At 39.2% G+C, this 15805-nt stretch overlaps 1 protein-coding gene across 1 annotated transcript in view; it reads left to right on the plus strand.

Moving 5' to 3' along the window:
- Positions 1 to 1155: 1155 nt before the first annotated feature.
- Positions 1156 to 15805, plus strand: part of asz1 (ankyrin repeat, SAM and basic leucine zipper domain containing 1) — a 34858-nt gene continuing 20208 nt past the window's right edge. The window contains exons 1-4 of the mRNA XM_082539229.1: positions 1156 to 1365; positions 2468 to 2570; positions 2738 to 2860; positions 10727 to 10838. Of these exons, the coding sequence (XP_082395355.1) occupies positions 1258 to 1365; positions 2468 to 2570; positions 2738 to 2860; positions 10727 to 10838 (446 nt within the window). The 5' untranslated portion in view covers positions 1156 to 1257. The remainder of the gene's footprint in view (positions 1366 to 2467; positions 2571 to 2737; positions 2861 to 10726; positions 10839 to 15805) is intronic.

Genomic DNA, 15805 nt, shown 5'->3' on the forward strand with positions numbered 1-15805 from the left:
AGGTTTTACAGTCAGGTTAGTCCTGCTGCTGCAGGTCTACCAAGCTGCCTCTGATAGTCAAGCTGTGGCATTTTATTTAATAGCTGGTACAGTTCCTACATATTTCGACGAACTTTTTTCTTTAAAAAAAGGTTAAGCACCGTTTCACTTTAGGGAGGGTTAAAACCTAGACATTCCTGAAGGGAACAGAGATAAAGTGTGGCATTAGATCACTTGTTGAAATAGCCGTGCTGACAGGTAATCTGGTTTAAAGGGGAGAAAATATTAGTGGAGTTTGTGTTTGGAACAAAGAAGCAAAGAATTGTTCGAAAGTGAAGGATTCGTTTCATGTTTCAAGTAGAAACACTGCTCCAAAACTCCGTACAGAAAACGATGCTGGCATTGATGTCCATGAGCCATAATCATATAACTGAAAACAACAAACCAGGGTGTGAGAAAGACCACGGGGAAGAGCAATGTGAAAATTCAATACGAAAAGAAGTAAGTAAATCAGAAAAAGGGTGCTTAGTTATAGCTTGTTTCAGTGTGATTTGTAAGCCAGAGCGGGATAGAAAAGATAAAAGATAGTAAGGGGACCTGAGGAAAAATACAGAGAGATGCACTGTTAGATGCTTGCAGTTGGCTACAACCGGTGTTGACTGCACTGAAGAAAGAGTGACCTCTTCTGGACAATGACTGTCCCTTGCAGCTGTTGTCAATAAATTCTACCTTCATGCAGATTAGATAAAAGAGCCGAGGTTCACACCTGTTTTAATTTAATTCAGTTGTATTTATTTATACAGCACCAAATGACAATAACAGTTCTTTATATTGTAAGATAAAGACCCTATAATAATACAGAGAAAATCCCAACAATGGGATGACCTGTAGGCGCAAACACATGGTGATAGTGGAAAGGAAAAACTCCGTTTTAACAGGAAACCTCAGACAGAAGCAGGCTCAGGGAGGAAAAGCCATTTGTCACAAACAGGGATGAGGACGGGAGACAGGACAAAAACAAGGCCTTGTAGCAACAACAAAAATTCCTGTTTTAAGACACAATTTTAATTCCGTGTACAGCGTAACTTTATGAAAACACTGTACTGCTATTTATGTTATTTGTATTTTCCTATTAAACTAGAACAGGACTCTTTAAATTGGCTTGGTGTCAAACTCCGCCCAACACCGGGTCGCCATGGTGCGCAGCCTCAAACGTCTCTCCAGTGTGACCTGTAGAGTCCACTCTGACCGATGCTTAGCGAGCTATTGCGCTAAATCATGGCGAACTTCATGGATTATGCCTTTGCGGCTGGAGAAGAAAGCGACGGCAGCGAAGCTGAGTGGCACATCTCGCCTTATTCGGATAAAACCTCTGGTTGCATTAAGGTTCTCAACACCAGCGCCCTCCATCTTTTCTCATTTGCCTTTATGCTGCTAGTGATAGCATTAACTAGCAACAGCTGCAACCTCTGTGTCTAACATGAGCTAACTTAACGAACCTCATATGTTCTTTCTTTCTTCTTGTTTTTTATTTATTTTATTTACTGTAGTAGAAAGCTAATTTAACATACAAAGAAAACCAATTTGCTGTTTTCTTTAATTATTGTTAAGAGTTCAGTTTCAGGAGTTTGTGCAACTGCCGCTCTTTCTCACCCTTGGTGTTCTTGAATTGCTGTTCAGAGGCTGCTTAAAAATGAACATGGCTGTAACTTGGGCAGGGTTCCTACATGCATAAATATAGGATAAATGCTAATTACCAGCTGGTTTAAGTTACACAGGGGTAAGTGTTTTTAGTCAAATGGATTAAAAAAATCAGGAAATGGATGCACTTACCATTTTGAGCCATATAAAAATCGCTACATTTGCTAAAAAATAATAAAACTTGAGGTTCACACACACTGTGTGTCAGCAGTCAACAGGACACCCACAGACATACGTGACAGGTGTTACAGAGCCTTTTCACATACACTTACAGTTGCTGAAAAAAGTACCATCTCTAGAAGACAAATGGCTGAAATAAAGTAGAGTAGCCCAAGAAAGCAGAATATACAAAAATGGCTAAATAAGGTTACAAAAATGAAAGTTAAATAAGTCAAAATGAAATATTGAGCATCACAGCTTTATATCTAGTAGTTCTCTATAATAGATAAATACAGTAGCTAAAGACATTGAGTAAAGCAAAGACTGTTATTAATAATGACTTTTTTACATGTACACAATGCCGTTAACATAAATTGATATTTTTCATTGCTTAAAACGGGTCATCTGAATTGATTATGCATTACGATTATCCCGATGAGTCAGAAGAGACTTTGTAACCTAACTTTAAAACATGAAGGAAGGAAAAAACAATATACACACATACACATTACTATATTCTTTTTGATTTTCCTTTGGTGCAAGGCCACAAACTCTTTTGGAGGCACTAACATTTTTTTATATGAAGGAATCAGTTTTTATTGATTATGGTTGTTCCATATTTTTACAGGAGCTGGATGCTGTTCAACAACAAGGAGAAGATAGTGTGTCAGCTTTGAAAAAAGCTATCAGTAACGGAGACACAGACACTGTTAAACAGCTGTTGGACAATGGCAAGCACTTCATTTTTTTTGTATCACACATTATAGTTGTCTCTAAATAATGCATTAATGCTCTAACAATTCTTCAATTATATATGATTTTTTGTTTAACGTTGCTATTAATCCATATAAAATAATTTATTTTGATTGTCTTGCTTGCTGTGGCTTTTTGTGGACAGGTGTGGATGTGGAGACCAGGCTTGGATTTGAATGGACTCCACTTATGTGTGCTGTCAGCGTGGCCAACTATGACCTGGCCAAACTGCTTCTGGATAGAGGGGCCAGTGCCAATTTCAGCAAAGGTTAAAACAATTTGTTCAACATAGCCAGAATTTCTTTGTATTTGCTATATCAGGGGTTCTCAAACTGTTCGCAGTGAGTACCACCTCATAAAAAATATGGCTCGTGAAGTACCACGTTATGACCAACATTGAAGTACAGAAGTATAGACCTGTTTAACGCCACATACAGTTTACACGAGACAATTTTATTTCTTATATGAATGTTATTTATTTTAACTGTTATAAACAGGATGTGACAAGTGATAATAATAACAACTGTACTGCATTAAAAGATTCACAGCAGGTGAGATATCCGATCTTTAAGTGATGACCTGATGAAACCTTTTTCCAGGTCCAAACTACTCTGCGTTTATTAAGGCTGTTGTGTTTTTAACATGTTTTAATGCTTTGTATCTTTTTTTTATATAATCTGAACAAGCCCCTAAAAAAGGCAGTGATCACTGTCGGCCTCTCTCGGTTTTTATTATCACTATTCATTTTAAAGCTCAGTTTTTAAAACCTTATGATGTAACTACACCCATGCAGCAGTATATTAATGACTAACCTTATATTGCAGTTGTTTTCCGGACTGAAGTTTGGTCCGTTTACATCATCCTGCCATGCGATTGCATTTGTCCCTAACCTTCGGGAACCCTCATGTTAACTTTTATTAAGTGGAAAAAAGTTAGAGTTCATCCTCCAGCTTCACTGTGTTTATATTATGCTAACCATAGCGGTGTAGCTAGCCACTAGGGCTGCCACGATTAGTCGACTAGTCACGACTGATTTAATAGTCGACGCGTTGTTTGACGCTTTGTAAGATCACAAAAGACGCAGGAATAAGTAGTAGGATTTAAGAGTGTAATAACGGACTGAAACAGAAGATGGCAGCACTGCATGTACAAGGATGCCAGCTGCCGTTAAACCCCGAAGAAGAAGCTGTGTCCCAGAATTCATAGCGCAGCCCAGCTCAGTTTCCAACAATGGCAGCAGCTAGTTAGTTTTAATATTACTCTTATTATTCTTTCTGGGTCACAAAATAAACGTTTAAGATATTTTCAGGCGAGAATGTAGCTGTGTAAACCTCAAATATCTGCTCAGTTTATCAAGACAACACATATTTTTAAAAGCGCTCCGACGTCTGTTACCCACTAGCTTGATAGCTAGCCGGGGGCAAAGCTCACTAGAGCCAGTGTGAACACCGGACTCCCGGCAAATCGTTTTTAAACCCACCGCCGTCTTTTGCTACTCAGGTTAAACATATATAAGTCACTTAGATAACTTAAAAATTTTATTGTTTGCCTTTTTTTTTGTATTTTATTTATTCCTGAGTAAATCGGTTTGGCTGAGATTAAAGTTATAGTTTTTACACAGCTGAATAAACGTCAAGCAGACAGCTGATTATCAGAAGTGTGAGATGCTCAAGAATATACTCCGGTGTCTCGTTATATTTTAGATAGCAAGGAGTTTATTAAACTTCACTGAAACAATCTGCAAATTTCAATAAAATTTAATAAACTATCATCTTGCCTTTATTTTTAGTTAGCACATACCTTAAACATACCAGCTGTAAGCTAATGATAGTTATATAAGAGCAGATGCTGCTGGTGCAATAAGCTGTACGTTTTACATCCAATGGATGCATGATCTGATTAGTCGACTAATTGCAAAAATAATCGGTGACTAGTCGACTATCAAAATAATCGTTTGTGGCAGCCCTACTAGCCACCACGCAGCACATCATTATATACCAGCTAGCCAAACTTCAGCAACCCTACAAACGCCACTGCTGTTTAGTTTTCTGTCTTCATTTATGTCGGAAGTGATAGCAGAGCTGTACGTTTGAATTTTTGCTGTGGCGGTTAAGCTGCCGGATTTTTGGCTTCACGACCCTCCTTCGTGATTCGCGCACACCGAAGCTCAGTTTGCTCTCCACGAATGCTGGCATTAAATACCATGCAAATAAGTTTATGTGGTGGCCTCGCTGGATCCACTGTCCACCCGCCCTGTGATGACCCTCCTCCAGGATCCTCCCACCCAGGGGAAATAAACCGCTGTCAAGGTGCTGCTGCTGCAGTGCCACTCCCTCTCCGATGCAGAGCGGGCCGAGAAACTCCTCTCTCTCTCTCTGGCCTGGGTGATGGTACTGCTCTCGAGTAAATGTAGAACATGTTGTCCTTGCTAGGAACGGATGACAGCTGATTCCTCTTCACTCACATCTTCCTCTGACAGATGCCAGTGCGAGCTGGCCTCGCCAACTCCCCGCTGCTGGCCACGAAGGATTACCGCCCACTCGCAGAAGAAGTGGATTGCGGCATGGCAGCATTGCGTAAAAGGGCTGTGTTTTTACCATCAGCGTGACAGCGCCTTGCTGCCTTTGCAGTTTTAAGGCCCGGAGAAACAAGCTCGCCGGTGCTCTGTAGCGGCTGCGACCGCTGGCGATAGGGAAAGGCTGCTCTTCATGGAGGACTCGCGCTAGGGGAGATGTTTTCTGGTTGAGTCTGGCTCCTAGAAGAGCCCGGGGAAATCTTGTGTCGTCTTTGCATACCTCCACAATGGTATATTATTGAATCTTAAAAAACATTGGAGATTTCCCGCGTACCACCAGAGAGAGCCCAAGTACCACTAGTGGTACGTGTACCACAGTTTGAGAACCACTGTGCTTTATTACAAAACCTAAAACCACGGTCAGAGAGAATTGGTACAACAGTGGTGGTTATCAACTGTCTTTGTTAATGTAGGCTCTCTGTTTCAGCTTCTGTGCATGCCCACTTAAAAAGGGATTTTCACATGTCATTTGACTCTTCTTCTGCACGCAATCTAAATTCAGTTTAAGAGACACCTAATCCGATCAGAAACATAATCAAAAGAACAGGAGATGAAGATGTATGAAATGTTACGAAAATAAAACAATAGAATGCAATACTGTGGTTGCAAATATGTTTAAACGGTAAAGTTGCAGAAAATTGTTGATTTGGGCATTTGATCAGGACAAGCACACAGAGCTGTGAAATGACTATATTAACATATTTATTTTATTCCTCAGTGCTCTGTGTTACTGTTTATTTCTGATGTGATGGCTTGTATAGCTCTTTAAATTGCATGACATAGACACTTGGTAAAACATTAGTGTGCACTAGTGTTAACTGTCTCATTGTCTGCAAATAGAGATGTGAGAGTCATTTAAATTTGTCACCAGATCAAATTGAAGTGGACTTTTTTTTTTAAGGAATGGGTATTCTTAGTGATAAATAACCTACAATCGTGGGTTATTTATGGGTCTGGGTTAGATGGGTACCAATCTAAGTAGAGATGCCCAGGCGTCTCTTTCCGCTGCCACCTTCTCCAGCTTTTCTGGTAGGAAACCAAGGCATTCTCAAACGATTCGAGAGATGTAATCCCTCCACCATGTCCTGGGCCTGCCATGGTCAAATGTCCAAACCACCTCAAAAATGGCTTCTTTCGACACTTGGGAGTAGCAGTTCTACCTATGAGCTCCTCCCAAGTGACAAAGGTCCCATTTTTGTTTTTTAGGGTGACCCCAGCCAATTTTCAGAGGAAACTCATTTCTGTTGCTTATAATCTCACTATTATTCCTTTGCCAGCTACCCAAAGCCTGTGACTACAGGTGAGGATAATGACATAGATCGACTGTTAAATCAACAGCTTTGCTTTCATGCTTGGCTTTACCACAACAGACAGGTGATGCAGATGCAGTACCTGTCTGTTGGTGTCCTGCTCCACTCTCCCCTCAGTTGTGAACCAGACACCAAGATACTTAAACTGCTCCATTTGGGACAGCAACTTCTCCCTGAGCTATAGTGGACATAGCAGTGAGAGAGGAGTCAGTGGAGTTTGTTGTTCGATTTTTAAATACAGCTGTAATCCTACCTCTTTTTTTTTTTTTTTAAATTAAAAATATTTTTTTAAATCAGTATGAGAAGTCAAAGGATCAAAGCAGTTACAAGAAAAATTATGCAAAAGGCTTTTTGGCAGTGCAAATATGCAAATCACCAATATATGTATGTATATATATATATATATATATATATATATATATATATATATATATATATGTATGTGTATATGTGTATATGTTGCTAACCAGTGTTAACAGTCAAGCATAACTGACATTTCTGCATTTCTGTCCATGCAAAGAGCCACTCTGTGTCAAAGTTCTGCGAAATGTACCTATATCATCATAAAAGTGGTGAGATCTCATTAAATGCGTCTGGTTCAGCACTTTCATAGCTATACCAAAGGAAATTTAAAACTTAAACTCATGATAACAGCCTTTTGTTTTATAATATGTAGTAGTTGTAAACTTTTTGAGTGTTAATCTTTTAAGAGTCTTACAATTACATAGATTAAAAAAAACAAACAGTTTAGGCAGACTACTTTTTACTGATGGTCAACATTAACATTAACACCCGTAGGGCCCACTGACCCCTGTGCAATCTTTTACCCACTGCTTTTCAGGAAGGGCAGATGGTGTGATTAGACAATAGTCCTTCATTTTGCCTTGCAGACTTGAATATTAAACACCCTGGCCTAATTCCCCCCCAATAGTCTCTGTTGCGTTGGTGTCGAGCTATTTTTCCCCCATGGCACGTTTTATCAATTTCCTCACCTGCTGAAGCCAAAGATCAGGAAACCAATCAGACCTATGCACCGCTATGCTTCATCTGACATTATTTAACGGCTGTGACGCCAGTGAGGAACTCTTGCAGAAACACACTGCTGATCCTTTGAGTTCTTTTTAGCTGAACCCTCATCCCAAAGCAAGAAAAATTGAAGGCATCTGTTGGCTCGAGATCAGTCTGGATGAAACAACCAAGGAAGCAGGACGCCTCCATGTTAAAAGGTTTACAGTTTTACACTCATAAAACCACGTATCCTCTTGCAGTTCTGTAGCTGGAGCACACACCACAAACACATTTTGTTAAAGAGTTCAAAGAGTGCCGTGTTGTAGTGTATATATGTATGGTTTTCAGTGGAGATATGAAAGTTGAGCCTACTTTAATCAGATAGTAATGAATCTGTGTTTAGTTTTTGGTAAAAATGTTTTTTCTAGTTTTTTTCCCTAGTGAATCACATGGAATGTAACTTTATGATAAAGGAACAAAGCTACAGTAATTGGGACCTTTGACCTCTAAAAATTGGACTGTTTTTAGAATCAAAGCTGCAGCTTAGCACTGACTGACATCTGATTCTGGGAAGTTTGCTTGTATTGATGAAAGATTTTGGAATAGATTAAACTCTCCCCACTTTATAGGAAAAGATGGATGTAGTCATCATTCCTAAATAGTTCCCTGCTTTCTTTGCTTGGGCCTTAAGTCGAATCATCCACAATATAAATGCATCAGATCTCTCATGTCTGTTTTCTTGTAAATAAATTATGTTACTCACCTAAAGGCATTATCACTAGCCAGAAATATTAAGCATAGAACCAAGCACACTTGGTTTATCTGGTGTGATTTTACGTACAGTACATTTTGCACAAACCTTAAAAATTCCACTCCAGAATTTTCTTATTCTGATCAGCACTCCCAAATACCAGCAGACACAATAGCCATGAAAACTGATTGGCTTTCAGTTTAAAAATACCAAAATTAAAAATTACTCAGATTAAGATAAAAACAGCAACTTTTTTTTCTCTCCATCCCTGTCAGTTTGACTATAAAATATTTAAAATCACTCCATTCTTAATTTCCCAGAGTGTCCACCAAAAAAAACCTCATTTGTCTGCTAAAAGTCCCCAGACCCAAGACCAACGGCACTCGTCAGTGTGTTGATATCTGATATCAATTAATTCTCAGTCCAGAATGCTGAGTTGGACTGTGTGTGACTGATTTCACAGTTTTCTTGGCAATCACTGCTTCAGGCAGGTGAAGGAAACAATTAAATGGAGTAGATGAGGGCTGACGTGTGGTCAGATCCTGATAGCATTTGTCCAAGCAGTGATGCTGAGCAGAGGAATGCATTAGTGATTGATAAAGCTCACCATGCTGCTGTCATGCCCTCTCACTTATTCTCAGGCCTCAGATTTATTTACTCCAGGCCTCTGTAGACGCAAACCAGGCAGTCTGGTTTACACCCACACGAACATAATATAAACACACACAGATATGGAGCCAAACATGCACAGCCACAAAGACACAGAAACCCATATACAGATGTAGAGACCTAGGTATTTGTGCGCACAAACACACATACAGGGAAACATCTAAACGCATTTAGAAGCACACAAGTTAGAGAGTCACTCATTACCGGAACAAACCAGGAATTGAGAGCATTGCCACAGGTCTCAGAATACTTTTATCAGTTTAAGATAAGGAGACAAATCCTCTAAGTCAAAGGGTCCATAAAAGCAGCCACACTTCCTGATGCCAGATAAAACCGCTATCAGTCTCCATTGCTCCATCCAGGTTCAGATATTTTATCCTTTTCTATATCACTGCAAATCATCAATCAAGTAACGTAATTATAAATTAGAAGCATACCATTTTTTTTCCCCAAGAGGTAAATACAGTGATTTAACTACACAATTCTTCAAAAACAAACATGAGACAGAAGGAACACTTGTCCTGTGCAAAAACATGAGCTTCACTGCTACTGGCCAGAAGAAACCATTCAGTAAACAGGTAGGGTACTTTTAAATTCAAGTATTGCAGTTTTCATTACAGCAAAAATGTTGGCAGTAGTTGAGAGAACACTGACTGAAAACCAAGTTTAATTTTAAGGGACTCAATTAGGGGTTTTTATTTATCCATGGTAAAATACCCAAAGCATTGCTCAGTGGTGGCAAGGGGGACAAAAGCATATCAAATACGCAAATAAGATGACCTGACAGAGATTGAAGGAATAGACACAGATTTAAAGGATGTAAGGAACAGATGAACTTAATCAGAAGTTAACAGGAGTGGGAAGAAGAACGGCAGGAAAGGAGGGAAGTTATCTTCAAAATATAACAGGAAGAAATCTAAAAGAGTGAACAGGTTCAAAATCACACACAAAGTGAGAAACGGAAAGAGGGGAACACAGGAGGAACCGTCACGAACAGCAGCTGGTGACAGTAGTTCTTGTTAAGTCTCGGCTTGGTGATCTCTGCATCCTCATGTTGCAGGTTCTGGTTAGAGTGGCCCTTCACCTTGCAGTAGTACTATGTTCTCGAGACAGTGGAGGGACTAACTGAAGAAGCAGCTGAATGTTATCATAGACGGCCACAAGAGGAACATGACCAAGCAAACATGCTGGATAGTGGCAATTGGTCTTTTAAAATAAGAGTGAGGGCAAAAGTAAATCAAGGGCAGATAGTGACATTCATTCAGACATTTAAAAACCTAGTAGTAGTAGACATCCGCTATTAATGTAGCCATTAATGTGCCTGGGCAACTGGCCATGTAATAATCACTTGAAAGTGATTTTGTCAATGCAATAACGTAGTATTTGAGGTCTCTAAAATTGGACTATTCTGAAACTGATTTGTTTCTTTGATATCTTTTCATGGTATTACGAGCATCAGCCAAACATGAATCAGCTTTCAAACCCATATAGTATAGTTCTTAATGCTTCCTCTAAAGCTTTACTAGACTCAAACAAGGATGCGTTTTTTGGTTGCACGTCCAAGCAGCTGCATCGACACCAGACAACAACATGCCTGGCATGAGTTTCACACACAGGTGGAATTTGTCAGCTGCAGTCTGTCTGCATCTTCTCCACAAAATAAGCAAAAATGTTGTCTCCATTGTCAGTGGCAATCTTTACATGTGTATAATTGGTGCCAGCTTGATATGGTTTTAATGTATTTTTTTAATAGTCCGAGCTAAACTAAATGTTTATTAAAATAGAAGTGACTCTTAAAATTGTTGTTGTTCTTTTCCACAGATCACTGGACGGTGCTCATGGCCAGCTGCACGGCATCTGCCAGTGAGGACAAAATTGCACGTTGCGTGGAGCTTCTGCTGTCCAGAAATGCTGACCCCAACATGGTGGACAGGTGAGGGAGGGTGCAGATGTGTTTTAGGTCAAAATATTTATGGGATTTTCAACACAGTACGCACAGTCACACCCGTTTTGATGTAGGCCAAATAAAAACACTTCATACTTTTCTAGAACAGGGGAGGAAAAAAACGAGGTGCTGGATCACATTTCCTTTGATGGTTCTCGTATGTTTAGCTGCCATGTGGTAGCATTATGCACCACTGTGCTCCATACAGTGTGTGTATATTTGTGTGTTTTGTTTGGAATGTCCTGTTATGGCATGTACATGTACAGACGGGTATCAGACAGACAGACAAACAAACATAGAGTGTAAAGGGTGGGCAAGAGACTAGAAACTTTTTTTACACATTTTGTTGAATTGAACCCAGTCAGTGTGGTGTTGGTAGTTTGTTGGTCCAAAGCCTTGAAGTGTAGGTGAAAAAACAAGGCACAACAGAGCGGGCTTTTAAGCACTGTAGCACAGCTGAAATGCTCCTCAAGCTGTGTTGATATGATACCTTGAAAATTTGTGTGTGAAATTTTGGATGCTACCACCTCTTAGTTACTTTAAATAATTAGAAAATTTGCTGTTGTCTGGCTGTGTTTTTGAAAAATTATTAAGGTCTATATTAAGTTGACTGAGTTGCCTGGTTTCCCAGAGGTTTAGCGTGCAGCACCTTCAACCTCTGGATAGCCCATTATGATCCCAAGGGAGGAGACCTGTGCAATAATTTTATAATGTAAAATTTTTTTTAGATAATAATGATAAAACTGGAAAAAGATGTCTATGTTTTATGTGACGAGAGATATGTCAGATACGATACCATAAATTTAGATATCTGCCGATACCGATATGAATCCAATATAGTGTATTTTTTTAATCAATAAAACTGTTTTTTTTTAAATATCTTGTTTTTGTATAAGTTCATACTCAAGTTCAAAACAAAACACTAAAGCTATTCTGTTATACCTGTATGCAAAAAAATACACAGCACCCAAATATTTCATAGTTCAGCAAAACTGATCAATCTAATAAACTTAAACCTACTTCATCCTCCCTATTCTGGTATTTTAAAGAGTAAGCAACCTAACTAATAGGGTTCTGAAACTCCCAGCAAAAAAAATAAAAAAATAGATAGGGAACCACCCACCCTCCACCTCATGATGCTTAATCAATGTAATCAACTATAATTTGATGCAGTGAGAAAGAAAATACACAGAAATCAATTATTTTCAAGAATAATTAAATAGATTCAACATCTTTTTTTCAACAGAATTGCAGACTGCACAGATGGTACCTCCACAAAGGAAAAAGTACTATAGCTTACTAGGGTATATTAGACTTAATAGTTACTATATATGGACTTCTATACATTTTACATCAGATTAAAACTTTAGGTGTAAGATTTGGATAATTATTTATTAAAAGCTAGACATTTTAAATGAGAATAAGAAAGAAAAGTATGTCTTTGTGCCCCCTTTTCCCTGTTAATGCCCTATCAGCCCCCCTGGCTAAACTTTGCTAGATCCACCCCTTGCGGCAATGTGTGACAGTTGCCACTAGAAGTGTTTATTTGGAATCAGGAAGAGATGTTATCAGAAAGAGTGCATAATTGGCATTGCCGGATTGCTCAAAGCTGTGAGGCCAGTGCCAAAACTGGCTTTGTTCTGATGCTCTGAGCTTTTGGTGTCAAGCCCCATGTATTCAAACTCTGCAATAATACCAGGAGTTTGATGAAACTGAACTGAATAAAAATGCATCTTGTTTTCCTTTTTACAATGAGCAGAGCAGGTTCAATGTTTTCGGCTTGCCCTGTCTTTTCTCAGCAGCGTGCGCACACAGAGCAACATTCATGTTTCTTTCTTTTACTTCCCTCATTAGGCGTAGGCGTTAATGGGGCCTTTTTAGTGTGTAACATTAATATGTGAATGTTATAATGAATCAGGATTATTTAAATTAATATTCACAATGTTACCAGTCTTGTGCTTTCCTCTTCAGTTACTTACAGTCGATGCAACAGTATGAATGGATCAACATGCCAGAATTAAATCCCCGGTCCACTGATCAGTATTTCACCATCTTTGTCACTTAACTTTAATATTTAATATGAAATAATGTCGAAATTGAGTTTAAAGAAAGAATTAATATTTCACTAAAGGATATTACTAAAAAACATTGTTTTGATGACAGATGTTTTTCAGCCTTCCTGCAGAAAAACATCTGTAAAATAGTGCATAACCCTATTTTTTTTTTTTTCCTTTCCCTAAAGCGACATCTGTAAATCTCTGAACAAGGGAACGATCCGTCTTCTTCCATTTACTAAGATCAACAGCAGACTTTGTGAAAATGATTTGGTTCTGTAATGTGTTTTGCAGCATCTTGGGCTTCAAGTTTCTAACTGTGAAAGATGCAGTGAATGACGGTCAGGTAAGGGCTGAGATTTCACTCAGGATTGACGCTGTTCCTTTGTCCAGGTGCATCTGTTGCACAGCAGTCAGCACCTTCTTCAGGTCCTCTGGGTCTGTGACACCAATCTGGAAAACAGACTGACAGTCTGACTGACAGTGATTACACTGGTTTTGTCTTAGCGCAGCATTTGATATTGTAGATCGGGATAGGCAACTCCAGGCCTCGAGTGTCAGTGTCCTGCAGGTTTTAGATGTGTCCTTGATCCAACACAGCTGATTCAAATAGCTAAATTACCTCTTCAACATGTCTTGACGTTCTCCAGAGGCCTGGTAATGAACTAATCATTTGATTCAGGTGTGTTGACCCAGGGTGATATTTAAAACCCGCAGGACACCGGCACTCGAGGCCTGGAGTTGCCTACTCCTGCTCTATTGGCTCATCATAGCAACTCAGCTCATTTGCAAAGCTAACAAACTGTGTGTTTAACATTACTTCAGAGATGCCCTCATAGCAAGGCTTTCTAACTGCACGATGAGAGATAGCAGCCTATTACGGTTTAGTTTCACATAGTGTAACATAGTGTAACATAATCTACTGCCAGATCTACTGCGATATAATACACACATCACACTAAATCTGAAAGTAAATAATGTTTTATGTTACACACAGATTTCAGGCTGCCACAAAAACTCTGTTTGTACTGAATTGTTAGTATGTTACTCCCTACATTAACTAGCTGTGTCTTTTTGTTTCTGAATTATACATTTGGTCAATTAGACAGCAAGAGATTTGCAATAGATGGCAACAGATATGACATTTGTCATTGTTATTCATGGACTGTTCCTGTCCAAAGTCATCATTGCAGTTGAAAACAAATTTTGCTTTTCCTTTAAAAAATAGGTCCTAGATTATAGAGGTGTGGAGAAGCACAGAATCCTAGATGTTTGAGTTGTGAAGTTTGTGCACTCTTTGATGATTAGTGGTGCCATGTCATCTGCTGGTGTTGGAGCTGCTTGGTCCATTGTGTTTTATCAAGTACATGGTCAACACAGACAAAAACACAGTAGTATGAAATAAATAGATTCTTGAATTGTAAATTATACAAATATAGGCGTGTAGAGCTACAGAACAAAAGACGGACCTGGAAATTAATTAATGTTGGTACAATAATCATGGAAACACCTCTGGGCACATAACAAAACAAAATGATATGTTGTAGGTCTCCCTAAAACCACGATTTTGTTTTTGTCTGATTTCATACCAAGATAAACAAGAATCCTTGGAAAAATGAAAGCTCTTTTAAAGACATAGGTGTTACCCCAAATTGCACTGGTTGCAACAACATTGTGAAACTTTAATTCAAGGGTCTCCAACTCCAGTCCTCAAGGGCCGCTGTCCCGAAACTTTTCCATGTGTCCCTATTGCAGCACACCTGAATACAATTAGTATGTCATTAGCAAGACTCTATATAACTTGAATGCATGCTGAGGTGGCAATTCAGCCATTTGATTCATGTTACAGCAGTTCATAAATAAATGAACATGGTGCAATAAAAGTATTTTTACAAGTACATTTTTCTGAATACTTACATTTACTTTACTTGAGTAGGGTTAGGAGTTGCCAATCCAGCATGCAGTCAAGTTCTATAGAGTCTTGCTAATGACCTACTCATTTTTTTCAGGTGTGTTGCAACAGGGACACATGGAAAAGTTTCAGGACACTGGCCCTCGACGAGACGACTGCTTTAATTGAAGCATCTGTGGCTAACTTCAAGAGGTGTTGAATGCCAGCTAAAGCGACGATGACAAATATTTTATAGATGCATAAAAAACGTAAAACTCAAAAAAGGTGTGTCTTAATTGACCCTAAGGACTTAAGCAGCTACATTGGGAATTTGACTTTTATATTCTAAATTATATTTATGGCTGCATGTATTAATACAAGCCCCGTACCCAAGCTGGGTAAGTTTGGTATCCATCAGTCTCTGCAGTGATTGGATATAAACTCTGGTTTCCTGCCTCAGAAAAGAACTTGAAAAATGTCCTCTCATGGAAAAGAATGAGGACAGACCATTCTTGAACCACTTTTACTGTTACCATCTGTGGAATTTTGCTGTGTCAAAGTGTGGGTGCAGCCCCCCAGTGGCCTTGTTTAGCTTTCCCTAATCCTCTGCCACACTGTCACAGCCAGAATGTCATTACATGCACGACATATGCCACCTGAAACCCCCTGTTGATACAAAAAGACAGGCTGTAGCATTAGGAAATTGATTGGTTCCTTCTCAGACAAAACATTTGAAGTTAAGTAACAAGACACAGAAGGATGTAGATGAAGGGAGGGGATGAGGAGAGGGGCCAACAGCCCCCAACATTAAAAAAAAGAAAAAGAATGTGAGGTTCATGTGGGTGCAGAGGATAAACCTTCCCCACCTCCTCATCGTCTCTTACGTCTGAATATCAAACCAATGATTAACACCAGCTGCTCGTTCCTCCGTTTTAGGGTAAACAAGAATTCTCTGTCATCTCTCACAGTCCTGCAGGAGCACAATGTGGGGTCCATTGCCTCCATGTGTC

The sequence above is a fragment of the Aulonocara stuartgranti genome, assembly GCF_965226115.1.
Source record: "Aulonocara stuartgranti genome assembly, chromosome: 7".
Taxonomy (NCBI): Eukaryota; Metazoa; Chordata; class Actinopteri; order Cichliformes; family Cichlidae; genus Aulonocara; species Aulonocara stuartgranti.